General features: G+C 38.5%; 1 protein-coding gene across 1 annotated transcript in view; it reads right to left on the reverse strand.

Annotated features, from left to right (window-relative positions):
- GUCY2C (guanylate cyclase 2C) overlaps positions 1–17,775 on the reverse strand; it is an 83,018-nt gene that overhangs the window by 28,682 nt on the left and 36,561 nt on the right. The window contains exons 12-17 of the mRNA XM_032159697.2: positions 13,908–14,013; positions 10,353–10,415; positions 9,374–9,445; positions 8,822–8,926; positions 2,676–2,762; positions 1,023–1,155 (exon numbers count right to left, since the gene is read on the reverse strand). Of these exons, the coding sequence (XP_032015588.1) occupies positions 1,023–1,155; positions 2,676–2,762; positions 8,822–8,926; positions 9,374–9,445; positions 10,353–10,415; positions 13,908–14,013 (566 nt within the window). The remainder of the gene's footprint in view (positions 1–1,022; positions 1,156–2,675; positions 2,763–8,821; positions 8,927–9,373; positions 9,446–10,352; positions 10,416–13,907; positions 14,014–17,775) is intronic.

The following is a 17,775-nucleotide window of genomic DNA, read 5'->3' on the forward strand; positions in this document are numbered from 1 at the left end:
GATTCATGCACAGTTGATCGTAAAGGTTAGGCATTGTAGAAAAGGTAAATAAATCTATTTATGCTGAAATTTCAGGTAACCGACGCCATAGGTAGGTAGGTATAAGTGAGTGCTGTTCAAGATGATAGGATTTGACTTGTAATTTATCTGATTTTTGTCATGCTGGGTTATCTGATGACGATTTGTACTACTATGTCATGAACCATGCTTGGCACACAGGTCTTCAATAAGAAATTATTAGATTGAGTTCAATATCATATTATGCTTGACATGGCTGTGGATGTAGGGACAGAATTGCAATTTTTCTTTTATTAAGGAAAAACGAAAGGATCGCAAAGTTGAATTAGAAATATAATTTAGTGTTTGGATCTAGGTAGTATTTTAAGGCAACATGAGTGCTAGATATCTGAGTGTTTAACTGTGAGTCATAGTAAAGAAAAGGGTAAATTTTCAACATGAAAAGCCCTTTATACTTTACAAATCCGTTTTCTTTATGTCATCTTTTTTGACTCTCACCACAATCCTGAAAGAGATAAGAATATATTTTACTGGTAAGAGTTTTTTCCTTAACATTTCTTATTACCACAGATAAATGAATGATGTCTTGAATGGGAAATGGGTCCTCTGGTTTGTACTCTACCTTCTTGGACAAATCTGAGTCTCAGTGCTGTCCTCTATAAAGGAAAAAGGTTAAATTAGATGATGTCTAAGGTCTCTTCCTGCTCTAACCTTCTATATTTTTTTCAGCTAGTTCCGTTCCCACAAGCCATTAAGTTATTCATGATTTCTCAGTGATAGCAAGTGACACATGGATGAAGGAAATCCACAGAGGACATTTGTTTAACTCAGGAAATACTCATTGACTGACAAGTGTGAAGTTCTGGAGAATGAGCCAGCTGTTGTTTCTTGTGGCTTTAAGTACTTATCTTCTGATCAGTATTACAATTTCCTGACCATGCTACATGGGTTTGAAAAAAAAAAAATCAGTTAGGAAACTAGTGAACATTTCATTCATTACAGACCTTTTTTTGGAGGTAAAATGGAATTGCAGCCAAAATCAGTGATCTTCACCACCATTCTACTGTCCACTACACAGTTGGTAGATTTCAGACGACCATGGACTTCTATCTTACTGGAGTGCAGATATGACATTCCCTGTAATTTTTTAGATGATAGAAAAACAGAAATGTGACACACTTCAGCTGCTTGATTATTTTAAAGAAAAAAGTGACATTTGGAAACCATTTCAGCAGATAGTCACACCATCAGATTTTAATTTTAGTCCCACTATTTTTACTTTAACAATATTACTGAAGCTGTAATATTTGCCTACACATTATACCTAGTTTCAAAGTCTGTTTAAATGACAGAGTAAAAGGGAATTGTCTAAAATATCTGCTTAAGTAGTTGTGTATAATATGAGGCAAAGAGTTGATTTTTTTTAAGTGTTTCTGCTTACCACTTATTTGGTCTGTGACCCTGGGTAGGTCTCTGGTCCTTTTTCACATGAATTTAAAATAAAAATATGAATAATAGTGCGTTGCCTTTCCAAAGGGGCGGGGTGCCAGGTAGATTATTTCCTAAAGTGGAATTGGTTTCATCCTATTTTGAAACAATGTTTCATTCATTCTGTTTCAAAAGGGGAAGGCTGGCCTCCTTGATGGCTCAGGCCTGTAATCCCAGCACTTTGGGAGGCCGAGCTACTCAGGAGGCTGAGGCAGGATAATCGCTTGAATTTGGGAGGCCGAGGTTGCAGTGAGCTGAGATCACGCCACTGTACTCCAGCCTGGGGGACAGAGTGAGACCCCGTCTCAAAAAATAAAAAAAGAGGAAGCCTGTTTTTTGCTGATGTGCTTCTCTCTTGTGGTTAGAGGGTGTCTCAGCCGAAGCTGGTTTTCAGCCTGGATCATAGGAGTGAAATGTGTGTGGCAAATCAATTTTCATAATACATTTTTCAAACTGATTCTGAACCCATATAACTTTCAGGTGAGTTAAGACTGTATCAAACAGCTCCCTCTCACAACCAACTTGTCTTCATTCTTGAACGAGGCCCTGGTTACTGGTGTCCACTCTGTTTTCCTATCACATCTGAAAATATACATGTCCACATTTATTATTGATTCCTGCAAGATGGTTTCCTGTACTTAGTATTTTCTCTCATAAAGTTGAGGATTCAGTTGTCTTTTTTTTTTTTTTTAAATGGAGTCTCACTCTGTCACCCAGGCTGGAGTGCAATGGCTCGATCTCGGCCCACAGCAACCTCCATCTCCTGGGTTCAAGCAATTCTCCTGCCTCAGCCTCCCAAAGTGCTGGGATTACAGGCTTGAGCCACCGTGCCCAGCCCGGTTGTCTTTCTTGTAGTTTTATATGATTTTGATTTCTGGAAAATCTATGAAACTGCGTGCCTCACACCCAGACTACAAAGAATAAAATAAAATAATAATAACTGATATATATATATATATATATATATAGAACATTTACTTGTACCTGGTCTTGTTATAAGCACGTGCATTATTTCACAAAATCCTCATAACCCAAAATCCTACAACCCTATGACATAGCTATTATTATCATTTTACAGATGAAGAAACCAATGCACAGAAGGCTGAATAACTTGTTAGATGTTTTCTTATATTTAATTTTCATATTTTCTGTGTGTGTGTTTCTCTTACCTTAGCAATGTCATACAAGACAGAGATCTTAAACTCCCAATCCATGAATGTGCCATCAGGGTAGGAAATTGTGTCATTTAAAACTTCCTGAATAGGAAAAAAGAAGAAGAAGAAAAGTTGTTGCAAGAAAGGGTGTTGTGGAGAGACTATTATGAAACAAATAATGATCTTCAAATTATGAAACCTTAGGATCAGGAACAAATTGGAATTCCATTGTCTGGGATTTCATGAACCTGTTTTTTTTTCTTTTCTGCATAAGAAGCATTGGGTGGTTTTTGCCACCTGGATATGAGCAGGAGGTACCCATAGCATCCCAAATTTCAGTTCTTCCTCAGACAGGTGTAGAGGAATAAGCAGCAGGCGGGGAGACTGCTTAACAAGTGACTGCCCTGTGTGTTCTGTCTCATCTAAATTGGACCCATGTTTTAAAACAGGCAATTGCTATAAGAAAATTCCTTCATTAGGCTTGTGTTTTTACTCCCATAATCAGCTATATAAATTAGCTTAATTCCTCTTTTTTTTTTTTTGGAATTTACTAAGTCCTCTGTCAATAAGAGAGATCTTGGATTTTTTTGTGAATTGTATGACCTGGAATTTTCTTTCTTTCTTTTTTTTAAATTTTGTTTTTGAGACAGAATCTTGCTCTGTTGCCCAGGCTGGCATGCAGTGGCACAACCTCAGCTCATTGCAACCTCTGCCTCCGGGGTTCCAGCGATTCTCCTGCCTTAGCCTCCTGAGTAGCTGGGATTACAGGCGCAGGCCACTACGCCCAGCTAATTTTTGTATTTTTAGTAGAGACAAGATTTCGCTATGTTGGCCAGGCTGATCTCGAACTCCTGGCCTCAAGCAATCTGCCCACCTCAGCCTCCCAAAGTGCTGGGATTACAGGCGCAAGCCACTGTGCTCCACCCATACCTGGAATTTTCGAGTCCCTATTTTAATATGATGATGGTTCCACCAAGTTGCAGGATTTTAATTAAGCTAATATATAACTGTTCTTCATGGTAGAACTCTAAACAGGACTCTAACTGATAACAATAGTTTCTTATTTTAGGAAAAAGCCCAATTCAATTTTTAGTTTTAACTCAGGCACTGTACCAAGAATTTCCAAGGAGGGGTCTAAAGTCCTTAATCATTTCAGATAAGGCTGGTTGGGCTGTGGGTACCAGGCCAAGTTGACCGAGGGGAGTTATGGGCAGACAGACTAATTCTTTTCTATGCCTTCTCTCCCTTTAGCGCACCATTCACCCATCCTACCCTGTTCTCATCTGCCAAATTGTAAAAAGCATATTATTCTGTTTTGATGATAAAAGGAATACAAGTTTACTATAAAAAATGTGCAAAAATTGCACAATATAAAAAAGAAGAATATAAAATTATTGCTAATTGCACCATCTAATTCTCATTCTGGTATTTTCTTTTCATCTTCTTTAATGTAGATATGGAAAGTATATGTAATAAATATTATAAAAGTGGGATCATAATGTATATGCAAATTTATATGTTTTTGTCTGAGCAATTTTAATAGGTGACCTGCACATTTATTTTTTAAAATTGAGTCTTATCTCTAGAGCAGGGACTGTGTTAGTGCTGGGATTATAAGGGACCTGTTATAGGGTGCACAGTCTGGTGAAGGAAACTGACACTCATAAAATGATCAGACAAATAAACATAAGATTATAACTGTGATAAGTACAAAGAAAAATTGCCTAAAATCTGGGGATTTGACCCCTAAAATCTGGGGTTTGTTATGAAGATTAAAGATGGCTTCCTTCAGGAAATGGCTGTTGAGCTGAGATCAAATGAAGGGAGGCAAGAGTTTTGGGAAGAGGGAACGGCATGGGAGAAGAAACTTTTGTGGAAGAGAGAATGAAAAGGTCCTATTATCTCAGCACCATTTTTTAAATTACCCTTCTTTAGTTATATTTGTCATATACTTAATGGTATTCTTAGCCCATATGTTTTTCTTCCATAAATCATCTGCTTGTTCATGAGCTGTCACTACACTGCCTTGATTATAATAACTTTCTGGCAAGTGGCCTCTTAATTCTCTTTTTCAAAACTGTTTGTTATTATTGCTCATATATATATGTGTGTGTATATATATATTTTTTTCTGATGATCTCTGTTAATTAAGCAAAGTCTTTCCTTTGATTGCAAGTTTGTTGTTTTCAGAAGAATTTACACGTTTTCAGTGTGAATTTGTCGGTATAGGGTGTGGGTAAACCAGCTCTCTGTTAGCAACAGCCCTGATTTATAATATGCTTGCTGAGTACGATGTGAAATATTTCCACCCTGAATGATTTCAGCTTCCAAAAGTTTAACACTGACTGGCTGGCAAATTCTTGAATAACTTAACAATAAGCTCTGAGCTAGTACCAGCCAGTTCCAGCACATCATTGATTCCTATCTAAGAACTTTTCTAAGTTCTGTTAAGATTTATTTAATGTCTTAGAAAACTTTCAGTGTTCTTAACTGATTCTTTGCATTTCATGTTGAGTATTTTCAAATAAATATTTTTGTTAAAAATATTGAGGATTCTTTGAGTTGTATTTTCTGACCAATTTGGCTAATATATATGATATATACATTATATATGTAAATTATTTTCTATATAGTTATTTTGTTTCTAGTCATCATACAAATTTCTTGTAATTTTTAGTATTTGAGGCTTTCGCATTTTCTAGGTAAATAATCATATCATCTTTATATTTATTTATTTATTTATTTTTGAGATGAAGACTCGCATTGTTGCCTGGGCTGAAGTGCAATGGCAGGATCTCGGCTCATTGCAACCTCCACCTCCCAGGTTCAAGCAATTCTCCCACCTCAGCCTCCCAAGTAGCTGGGATTACAGGTGCCCGCCATCATGCCCGGCTAATTTTTTGTATTTTTAGCAGAGACGGAGTTTCACTATGTTGGCCAGGCTGGTCTCGAACTCCTGACCTCGTGTCCCACCCGCCTCTGCCTCCCAAAGTGCTGGGATTGCAGGCATGAGCCCCCACACCCGGCCTCATCTTTAAATTAAAAAAAAAATAAAAAATCTATTGCTTTTGTGAAAGTTGTCAAAATCAGAATGGAGTCATAAATGTTGAAAAAATCCTGACACATACAGCCAGAAAAGGCCATGAAAAAGAGGGTTGTCGTGCTTGTATCCTTCATAACAAAAACTATCACAAAAGACTCTACAGAAACCTCAACCTTCCACAAAGGCCATCACAACCTCACACACAAAAAAAACTTATACAAGGACATCTGCCCAACAACTGCCTGTCCAGCCTCTGACTGGCATCATCCTTGCTACTGATCTTTGTAACACAATTATGTAATCCTCTTTGTTTTTTTTCCCCTTAAAATCCTTTGTCTTCCTTTATCTCTCTGAATATGCACATACTTTACGATGGCATATGTATTCCCATTACAATGTTCTTTTCCAAATAAATATCTTTCTTTTAGAGAGCCACTCTCTATTTGTTATTTATGTTGATACCGTCCAATAACTGTATATCTTATTTCTGTTTCATGCATTAGTGCTTTGGTTAGAATTTTCAGAAGTTAACTAATAATAGTACAGGGGTGGGGCTGGGGAGTCTTTGCATTAATACAGATGAAGTCAGTTGTTATTTTATGATAGACAGTCTTTGCAATGTTAAGGAAGTATTGTTTTATTTTTAACTCTACAAGAGTTGTTATTATGGGGGAGCCTAGGAATATTTCTGAAATGAGGTCTGAGACTTCTCTGACATATCACCATTTAATTGCTGTTTTCCTTGTTGAGAACAGGTTGCAAATATTAAACCTGGTTTCCACTTCCCTGAGCTATGGTTTCACAGCTTCATTTCATGTGGGTCTTACTCTAATGTCATCTTGCCAGAGAAGTCTTCCATGGCTATCATATCTTCAGTAGCATAACTCAGGTATGTTTGAAAGGGGGTTATTATAAATAACAAAACAGCTTTTCTCACCCCCACCACCCAGTAAAAACAAGTTTTAGGAACTAAGAATGAAGACAAAATATATTTCTTACTATAATATTACATTAATAACAATAGAAGAAATTATAATTCCCATAGAGAGAATACCAAATTCAGCTTAATTCTTCTAATGTTGAAGTTTAGTAAAAGTAGTTCTCATTATCTACATAAAAACTATTTTAAACTTAAACAAAAACATGAACATGCTCCAAATTCATTTAATATTGAACAAAGTTAGCATGAGATTGAAACTAAAATCTATAGTTGTGAATATAGATGAAAAAATGTAATAAAATACCAGAAATGCTAAGCCAGTTGTACATACAAAAAGCATAACACAAACAATTGGATATGGTTAATTCTATGAATGGAACGATATTATTATAATGTACCAAATCAACAGGTCATAGGAGAAAAACTACATGAGCATTTTAATGGATGATGAAAGTGATCATTTTAATTGATACTGATAAAATAAATACACATTTCTAGGAATAATAATAACTATTTCAGGTCTTTCAAAATTAGAAATATTTTTCACATGAGGTCTAGACCTCATTTAATTTCAATGAGACAGAAATTTTAGGATACCAATTAATAGAGCCTGGTCAAAGGGTTTCACGTGGCTTATTATTCCCTGAAACTGATTCAGAATTGGCCTAATTAAATATTTATTTTTTTGAAACAGATTTCATGATTATATTGCTTCTGAAACTTTCCCTTTTTAAAGATTACAATTTAATAGTCGTGAAGTATTCTTTCACAATTAAAACATCTTTTCACTGCTTTTTTATTCCCAATTTTGTGTACTTGCATGTTTGTTTTAAAAATAATAACTAGAAGTGAAAGGCCTGCATGTTTTAATAATTTTGTTTTTTAAGTAGCAAGTGCATTTTAAAATTCTATCCTATTTTATTTGATTTAAAATGATTGATATTTAATAGTTTCCTTTCCTTATGTTACAGTTATTCTTCTAAATTTTGCATTGGATACTTAAATTGTTTATTATTATTATTATTTATTTATTTTTGAGACGAAGTCTCACTCTGTTGCCAGGCTGGAGTGCAGTGGCATGATCTCGGCTCAGTTCAACTTCTGACTCTCTGGTTCAAGCGATTCTCCTGCCTCAGCCTCTTAAGTAGCTGGAATTACAGGCATGCACCACCACGCCCAGCTAATTTTTGCAATTTTAGTAGAGATGGGGTTTCACCATGTTGGCCAAGATGGTCTTGATCTCCTGACCTCATGTCCGCCCGCCTCGGCCTCCCAAAGTGCTGGCATTACAGGCGTGAGCCACCGTGCCCAGCCTTGTTTATTATTTTTTAAGAACTTTTACCTTAGCACCATTTTCCTCTTTGATCTTAATTCTCCTGGCCAGCCCCCTGCTCAAGATTTCTCTACCACATTCCGTTACACTAGTCCCTCACGGGCTTGCTTTCCCTTCTGCTATACAGCAAATGAATTCTCAAAGTGTTAAATATAGTTAACGGCTTAATGTGTCACTTTTTCCTTATACCACTGTTGCATTTCATAGGGATTAATCCAAAGAAAGAACCCTCAGATGTTAGAATAACAAGCATGAAATAATTTTTAAAAGAGATGGTAACATTTAGGGCTATGATTTTTTTCTTGGAGGGTAGATTTGAGTTTATACCACATAGTATGAAAGCTCATATTCTCGCTTTTTTTCTTAGTTCCTCTGTTTGCTTTGGACTTGCTCAGTCCAAATACCTGACCTCATCTGGCAACTCCTGGATGATCCTCAGTCCAAAAGTGGAGAAATAATTTGGACAGCAGCAGAAGCAAGAATGATGACCAAGTCTTCTAATGCTTATTTGGTGCTATCATAATGATTATCCATTTCTCTTTTAAAACAAAAGCAAGTATTCATGCAAAATAAAATGTATTTGGAGGTAACCACTCATTTTTCCACTTCCATTCTCTGTTTACTCCCCTCCCCAAATCTATTATCTTTTTTCCTCAACTTTTTTTGGCTTGTTTATAAAAACATAAGACTGATTTAAAAAATCTCGGGGATCTAGTTTGGAAAGCATGTGACCCCACCAACTTTCCCTGATTCTCTCTAATATTATTTTACTCGGTAAATATTTTAAAAGGCCTGCTGAATATTTTTATATGATTAGAAAATTGGGAATGACCATGGTTTCTTACCCGGAGGGATCCTCTCTCACAGTATTCTATCACCCCGAAGATCATGGTATCAAGTTTCACTGTGCCGTAGAACTTGGTCAGGTTGTAATAGTCAATCTGAAGCAACTAGAAGAACATGTTTGTTTACAAAGCAAATTAGGCAGAACGGGGTGCCAAAGTAAAAATTAATACGCCAGTAAAGTGTGTTTTGTTTCAGACCTTTGAGAAGATGTGTTGCTCTTAACAAATTGAATGTCAGTACCCATTGCTTATCACACATTATATCAATCTCATTCAACAGTCTTTCCTTTGTCAATAAGAGGCCTTGAATACAAACTTTACTTTCAAATAATATCAGGTCCACTTTCTAGGAAAGACTAGTAGATTTCCAGAATTTTTTACACCATCAACCTCACTTTCCAGTATCTCTTGGTAGAATTTTCAACAAGAAATATAGTCACCATTTCTTGGCCTGAGGGCTTTTCTGTCAGCCTCTTACTCCACCAGCAACTCAGTAATTAGAAGAAATGGAGCGAAGTTATTTCTCAAGGGTTTGAAGTAAGGGATACATACCTTGTTCAATTCTATCTTCTGTTTTTCAGTGAAATTACCATCATTGTGCTTGAAATCTTTGAGAATCACTCGCTGCAAAAATCAATGAAATTTAGGAGACACTGTTGTGGTGTAACTCTTTACGTGCATATTATAACATTTTGTTTGTGTGTCTCACTAGACTGTAAACTTTTGAGAGCAGTGACAATATTTGATTGATTTTTTTTTTTTTTTTTTTAAAGACAGAGCCTTGCTCTGTTGCCCAGGCTGGAGTGCAGTGGTGCAATCTTGGCTCACTTCAACCTCTGCCTCCCGGGTTCAAGCAATTCTCGTGCCTCAGCCTCCCCAGTAGCTGGGACTACAGGCATGCACACCATGCCTGGCTAATTTTTGTGTTTTTAGGAGAAACGGGGTTTCGCCAGGCTCTTGGGCAGGCTGGTCTCGAACTCCTGGCCTCAAATGATCCACCCGCCTCAGCCTCCCAAAGTCCTGGGATTACAGACATGAGTCACTGTGCCCGGCCTTTATTGATGTTCATATCCCTGGTGTCTGGTACCTGGGATATAGTAAGTTCAGTCTTGAATGTTTCTTTAAGAATGACTAAATGGAAAGAAGGCAGGCAGAAGGGAGGGAGGGAAGAAGGAAGGATGGAAATAAGATGCAAAGCTCTCATATGAGATTGTTGTATTTCTCAGCAATGAGCCAAAATACAATACTAGGGTTACCCTGGACTACTCTGAATATCTTTGATATTTAATTTTTCTTCCTACACTCCACCCTTCCCCAACATTCTATTTGTCTTCCATTTTCCCCGGTATTGTGAGTTTTTTAACCCTTGAAGCAGGGCCCTGCCCATCCCTGTGAAGCTCTAAGAATAGCCCCTGGGAACAGACTGGGCACTCCCACCGTTGTGATACTGACATCAGGGGCCAGGACAACGAGGGGTCAAAAGGCCCAGAGCATACTCCCGTGGAGAGTTCGGAGAAGTGGGAGAGGTCACCTTTTTGTCGTATTTGCACTGTCGTAGTCTCTGGATTGTATCTCGTCTTTTGTCATCATCGATCTGGCACAAGAAAAGGCTAATTATTCCGGAAGCTCCATATCTCATCCTACTCACTGCCTGTCAAAGGCTGAGAGGCTCTTCCAGGTGGGCTGCATTTGTTTCCTCAATAGCATGCTGGGCAGGCAGGCTTCCAGAAAAACTGCTGTAATTGACTTGTTCCCTCTCACTAATTGAACTCCAGCAACATGTTTCCAGGTATTTACTGCTGTCATGCTTAGCTATGGGTTTCCTGCCTTCCTCTTGTGGCCCTACTTCAACCAGGGATTTCCTTTGCTCCCTTCTCCCCAACCCCGTTTTCGTGGGAATTGTTGCCTGTAGCTACAGATAGATGCTCTTGGGGAAGGATGCTGTGCATCTGAGTTGCACACTCATGCCTGAAGGCCCAAGTAGCAATGCAAATGATAAAACTGGGCCAGGTGTCTAAGGGAAGCAGTACTGTCAGCTCTGGGTTCAGCCCGAACTTGCTAAATCATCTTATTTATCAAAAGAAGCTGGTAATAAGAATTCTTATATGCTATCTCGTGACATTTGTATGTTGGCAATTAATTTTTAAAATGTTAAATATTGAACAAAACACATGCACACACATAGGCACTCACAACTGCAGGCCAGATATGGCTCTTGGCCTTCCAGTTAATGACTTCTGGTCCAAAGACAGAGAAAAGGTTGGGAACGATTGCATCTTTCGATGTGATTCTCATAAAAACCTGAGATGTGTTATTATCTTTGTTAAAATGTACCTTACAAGGCCATCTTGAAATGCGAGTGAAATGACTCAACGTCCAAGCAAGATGCCTGGCACATTGCGGACTGACGAATGTCAGTTATCATCATTTCATTTTCTTCTTATTTAACAAATTAAGTATAGAAGGGTTAAATGACATTAAATGTCACATAAAAAGAGAATGGCAGAACCTAGGCTTGTCTTCTTGCCTAACACTCTTTTTATTATTTCAGACCTTGATGAGATCATTTAAACTATTTGGACCTCAGTTTCTTACTGCACAATTCCAACTCATAGAAATAGCTGGGGGTTAAATGAGAAAAGGTTTGTGAAATTCTCTTGCTAGCTAAAATACTTCTCTTTTTACCCTCAAATGAATGATCATCTTGATTATTTTTTTCTGTGTTACTCTATCCCTTTGACTTTCCTGATTTCTTTTGTCTGGAATCTTTGGTCTGATATTCTGACCCTTTCTGTTCTAGCAGTGGGATGTTTGACTCTCTATTATCTCATCTCTTAGTCTTGCTTCCTTATTTCTGCATTCAGTGAGTATCCAAATTTGAACCACTACCTGTCTGGTTGTAGGTATTTTCCACTCTTGCTGACTTTGGGTGACCTTGGGTTTTCTCCATGTCTACCTGACTCTTAGCACCTGATGAGCTCTCTGTACAGCCAATTTCTGATCCACCTGCTTCCCAGCCTGTCTAAAACTCAGAGTAACAATGATCACATGATCAAAATAATTTTGAACTTCTCTCCTTTGAGTTTACTGTCCCAAAGACCTGTTTCCTTAGTCAGGTGACTCATTCATTCTGATGAATTAATAAAATCTGTACTCATAAAAATTTTGTACTGACAAGAAATGGATGAATTATACTTCTAGGAATATTTATATTTTAAGAAAATATACAGAGACACATGTTTTGGGCTTACTCCAAAAGAGAAAATATGAAGTACGGGATTTTGAGGCAGTGGGGAGCTACTTGAGTAATGACACCAAGGCTGGACTTGTGCAGAGGTAGAGCGTGTAGGAGCCCATCTGGGACAAGATGAGAGACAGAGGTGCACACGTTCCTTCTGAAAGACCCCTCTCCTCTTCCTAGTGTTATATTAAATAAGCAGGAGACCATTGGCATGAGGCTGTATTTGTATTATGAGTTCCTATAAACTGCAACCTAACTTAGTATACACGCAAACTGAAAACTAATTAAGGAGTCTATTTTTGTAAGAAATGGCTGGGTTTCGGCCAATCACGGGCAGCTAACTGAACAGACCATGCCCAAATAAAGCAAATGCCTAGCTGTAACCAATCAAGTTATTTGTGTACTTTACTTCCTTGTACAACCTATGAAAGCTCACTGTCCATGCTGCAGAGTGGAGCTTTCTGAACCTCTTTTGGTTTTGAGTGCTACACAATTCATGAATCACTTTTTGCTCGAATAAATTCTATTTCGTCTGTCCAGAGTTTTTCTTTTAACACTAGGTACTTCCAGTTTGTCATTTAGGTCAACAAATTCTCTCTTTGGAAATTCAGTAGTCTTAAGGTCATTTACACCTGACTGTGAATTACTGTTAAATTGATTTCATCCTGACACTTAGCTGAGACAGATTGGTCTTTGTGAATAGAATTTTTCTGTTGAGGTTCAGAATGCAGCAGGAGGGTCACATTGGAGCATGTCATATTTCTGAAAGAAGGGAAGATCTGGTCTTTGGATAGACATGAGGGGATCCGAGCCATTAGAGGGCAGCACGCAGGACTTGAGGAGGAGAGTCAAGAGCTGGTAGAGAGGTTCCAGAGACAAACTTAAGCCAAATGCTGTTTTATTCCTGCTGATTTTAAGCAAGGAAGCATCTCAAATCATACTACACTATCAGTTTGGCCCTACTCTGAAGGAGTCCACGAATTCCCATCCGTGGAGGTCTTGGGTCTCCATATTCTCTTAATATGCTTTGGTATAAAAACTAGGATAATTATATGGTGTATGGAAGGTGTCACAATCTCAGGCTTTACAGTTAGACAGACTGGGTTTAAATTGTAGCTGTGCTCCTGGAATTTCCGCCCTGCTACTTCACAGTGCTCAGGAGAAGATGAAATGGGTTAATGCATGTGGTGCATTGTAAGTGCTCAGTAAGTGTTAGCTATTACTGCTTATAGTAATCTTACTCATTAGTTGTATGTGTCCCTGCACTATTTCTTAATCTTTTGTCCTTCAGTTTCCTCATCAGCAAAATTGTGATGACAAAGCTTAATTTTGGGTTCTTGTGGGGAATAGATGAGACAGCATAGGTCCTGCATTGACTGTGCTAAATGGAGTAAGTTATTATTGGCTGCTGCTATTTCCTGGTTGAAGGTGAATGGGAGCAAATATAAGCAGAGGCCTCTTTCTTCAGGAATGAGTAAGACAAGTCTTAGGCCCTTAGTACGGATAGATTAGCATTCAAGGTTTAGGGGAACTCAAATGCTCTGCCCATTCCTACATCCCTTCCGTGGCAAATTCCCTATATGTGTATTTCTCTTCTGGATAAGATGCAAAGAATGAGGACACACCATATCTCAGCCTCCAGGTAAGTGCTCATTGGATTAACTAGTTGACACGCAGGAGAATGGAGAATCAAGGGGAAGGGAGAGAGCTGAAAATTAGAAAACATCTAAGTCTTGCTTTCTAGAACAACTATCCCTTCTTGACACGTATCCTGCAATGCTACCTAAGTCTTGTCGAATACCTGCCAAATTGCACCCATTCTTCAACAGGTAAGGTGGGCTTTACCTTCAGGCTAACATGATTGGTCTCATTGGTCTCCAGAGGAAAGATATTTTCAGGAGGAATGTGGGACCATTTTTTCTGACGAAGTTCATAATCTTTTTTATATTTTCTGTGAAAGGAATAAAACTGGTCAATAGGTTTTTATTAGTATTCACGTCATTCAGCTTCTGAAGACTGTGAGAAGTTTAGAACCCTGGTATGCTCAGGTAGATGTGCGTGAGGGAAGGTAGCCCAATGACAGAACACCATGTCCTCCAAACTGAAAAGCGCTTACTGCCAGTGGAGCTGCAAGGATTTCTGATGGCTTTTATAGCAGTGGCCCTCAACCTTTTTGATGCCACAGACTGGTTTCCTGGAAGACAATGTTTCCATGGAGGTGGCAAGGGGTGGTTTCAGGATGAAACTGTTCCACCTCAGATCAGGCATTAGATTCTTATAAGGAGTGTGCAACCTAGATCCCCTGCATGCGCAGTTCACAGTAGGGTTCACGCTCCTATGAGAATCTAATGCCCTGACTGATCCCACAGGAGGGGGAGCTCAGCGGTAATGCTCGCTTGCTCACCCTCTGCTCACCTCCTGCTGTGCGGTCGGTTCCTAACAGGCCATGGACTGGGGATTGGGGACCCCTGTTTCCTAGTCTTTCTTTTCTTTTCACTTCACTTTCCCAGGTTTTCCACTAAGGCAGTCCTTCACGATAGTAAAGGATTTAAACTGATGACATAGAAGGAGTGAGGAAAAAATACAGGAAAAAAATGTAAAGTTGGTGACGTTGAGAGGCAAAAATGTTAATTTTTAAACCAGAGAGAATACACCAGATCCCTAAATAAGCCAGTTCCTCTTACCCATCTGTGCCTTTTCAAAAAATATGTTTAAAGAAAATGGAAAAGTACAGAGAAAATGTAACAACACCTATCTCAACCACAAAATGTTAAAAATGTATAGTTTCCTTCAGATAGTATCGGTCCCCAGATAGTGTAGGTTGCGGATTAGGCCCCCAACCCCTGGGCCATGGACTGGTACTGGTCCGTGGCCTGTTAGGAACCAAGCTGCACAGCAGGAGGTGAGAGGTCAGCATTACCACCTGAGCTCGGCCTCCTGTCACATTAATGGTGGTGTTAGATTCTCACAGGACCGCGAACCCTATTGAGAACTGCATATGTGAGGGATCCAGGTTGTGCACTCCTTATCCTTATGAGAATCTAACTAATGCCTGATGATCTGAGGTGGAACAGTTTCATCCCGAAACTCCCACCCCCAGAAATTGTTTTCCACGAAACCAGTCCCTGGTGTCAAAAGGTCGGGGACTGCTGGTATAGATGAAGCAGAATTCTTGGGCTATAGAGGATGTACACTTTCAACTTTACAGATATCACCAAATTGCTTCCCAAAGCAGTGGTTATCAATTAATTTACCTTCTTATCTTGAGAATTCCCATTTTCTATATTCATGTCAACATTTGGTATTGATAAACTTATTTTAACCTAATGATGAAGGCGAAACAGTGTTTCATTATTGCATTACTTTGCATTTTCTTGATTTCAAGTGATATTATCCTTTCAAATATTTTCTAGCTATTTGATAGAGTATATAGACTCAGAATTATATAGAATTATGTATTTATAATTTTGCTCATTTTTTCCTAGTGTGTATCTTTTTCTTATCCTTGTTAACTTACATAAGTTCTTAATATATTTTGAGAAATAAATCCTTTGTCCTTTTGTTTTTCAAATACTTTTTCCTAGTTTATTACTTCTTTAACTTTGTTTTACAGAAAGTTTTGATTTTTATTATGGTCATATTTATGTATTTTTTCTTTGACTTTTCCTTTTTTATCTTGACTGAGAAGTACTTGCCTAAACTGAGATCATAAAGTCATTTTTATTGGATAAGAACAGTGGGTCACACCTATAATCCCAGCACACTGGGAGGCCAAGGCGGGTGGATCACTTGAGGTCAGGAGTTGAGACCAGGCTGGCCAACATGGTGAAACCCTATCTCTACTAAAAATACAAAAGTTAGCCAGGTGTGGTGGTACACGCCTGTAATTGCACCTACTAGTGAGGCCAAGGCACGAGAATTGCTTGAACCCAGGAGGCGGAGGTTGCAGTGAGCCGAGATGGCGCCACTGCACTCCAGCCTGAGTGACAGAGTGAGACTCGGTCTCAAAAAAATAAAAATAATTTTAAAAGGTCTTTTTTATTAATTTATTCTAAGTTTTGAAGTTTGATTTTCACATAATCAAACATTTAAAACATTTAAAACTCCACATAAACTATGCATTAACATTTAAAACTCCACATAGGCTAAACTGTGTCTTCGTGTATTATTTTAGATATATAATAATAATAAAATACAACATAATACAACATAATAATAAAAATAACTATTTTCGTTTATATAATGCTTATTATATGGTAGTTAGTGTGCATGTTCCATTTCTAATCCCTACAACAGCTCAGATGAAGAAATTGAAGCAAGTTACCTATTTTAATTTTGTTTTTTACATGTAGAAAGCCTACTTTACCAAAATCATTTCTTTTTTTTTTTTTTGAGACGGAGTCTCACCCTGTCACCCAGGCTGGAGTGCAGTGGTGCGATCTCGGCTTACTGCAACCTCCGCCTCCCGGGCTCAAGATTCTCTTGCCTCAGGCTTCCGAGTAGCTGGGATTAGAGGCCCCCGCCACCATGCCCAGCTAATTTTTTGTATTTTTAGTAGAAACCGGGTTTCGCCATGTTGGCCAGGATGGTCTGGAACTCCTGACCTCATGATTCACCCACCTCAGCCTTCCAAAGTGCTGGGATTACAGGTGGGAGCCACCATGTCCGGCCACCAACATCATTTCTTAGCTGTCACGTACTGTCATCTTTGTCATATTATAAGTTCTTTCTTGTATCTGATTCTGGAACTGATATTCTTTTCTATTGACCTGTTTTGTCCCTATTTGCTTTGCTTTTTGGTTATTTGACAAACTCATACTCACCTTCTCAAGGCCATGCCTTCCTTAATGTCCCCTAAGCAGAAATGATTATTCTCTTCATATGCTTCCATCTAAGTCTAAGTATTCTTCGAGTAAATGCATGTAAAATAGCATAGTACTGACCCTAAGACCTGGAGGCAAATAGGATGAATATCAAGACCTTAAAGGCTCTTGGGTTCTCACCTCTGTACCCCGGGAGACTCTTGGGACCCAGCAGAGCCAACTGTCATTCATACTGAATTAGGGGATTTCTTAAATGGTTTGCTAGTTTTCTTGCACAGGCTGTTGTAATGGCAAACTGCATGTGTACCACCTGTCTGCCAGGCCCCCTCATGGGCATAGCATTGCACTGGCCATTAGGAAGCCCCATGTTTAGAGACAATGAGAAACACCTGTTATTATCTTTGATCTTGTGATTTACCCCATCTTAAACTGATTCCCATTTAGACTTGCTTTTGGGGGGAAATTTTGGTTTCTTCTCACTCTTCACTAAATGGTCACCACACATTGTAGACCATCACCCATATTTCTGAGCAACACAGTTACAGGAGCCAAGCAGTGTTGTCAGATTGAAGAAAATAGTCTACTTCCTTTTCTGGAGAAAACATCAACCAGTATATGGCAGGCTGGACATTCACATGAGAAAGTATAATGACACACAGACCAAAGTGTGTAATACACAGATAAAACTGTTGTCTTGTTTAGCTAGGAAACGCAAGTGAACCTGGTCATGTAATACGGTATTATAAGTTTGGCGTTTAACACATGCAGATTAGGAGGTAGTGTGGTATTTACTCACTCATTTATGTATTCAACAAATATTCTTAGTACACACAATGTCTCTGGCTAGGCATTTGGCAGACCCAAGTTGAGCAGAAAAATCATGGAACTGA

Source organism: Hylobates moloch, unplaced genomic scaffold, assembly GCF_009828535.3.
Source record: "Hylobates moloch isolate HMO894 unplaced genomic scaffold, HMol_V3 SCAFFOLD_8, whole genome shotgun sequence".
In the NCBI taxonomy this organism is placed as follows: domain Eukaryota; kingdom Metazoa; phylum Chordata; class Mammalia; order Primates; family Hylobatidae; genus Hylobates; species Hylobates moloch.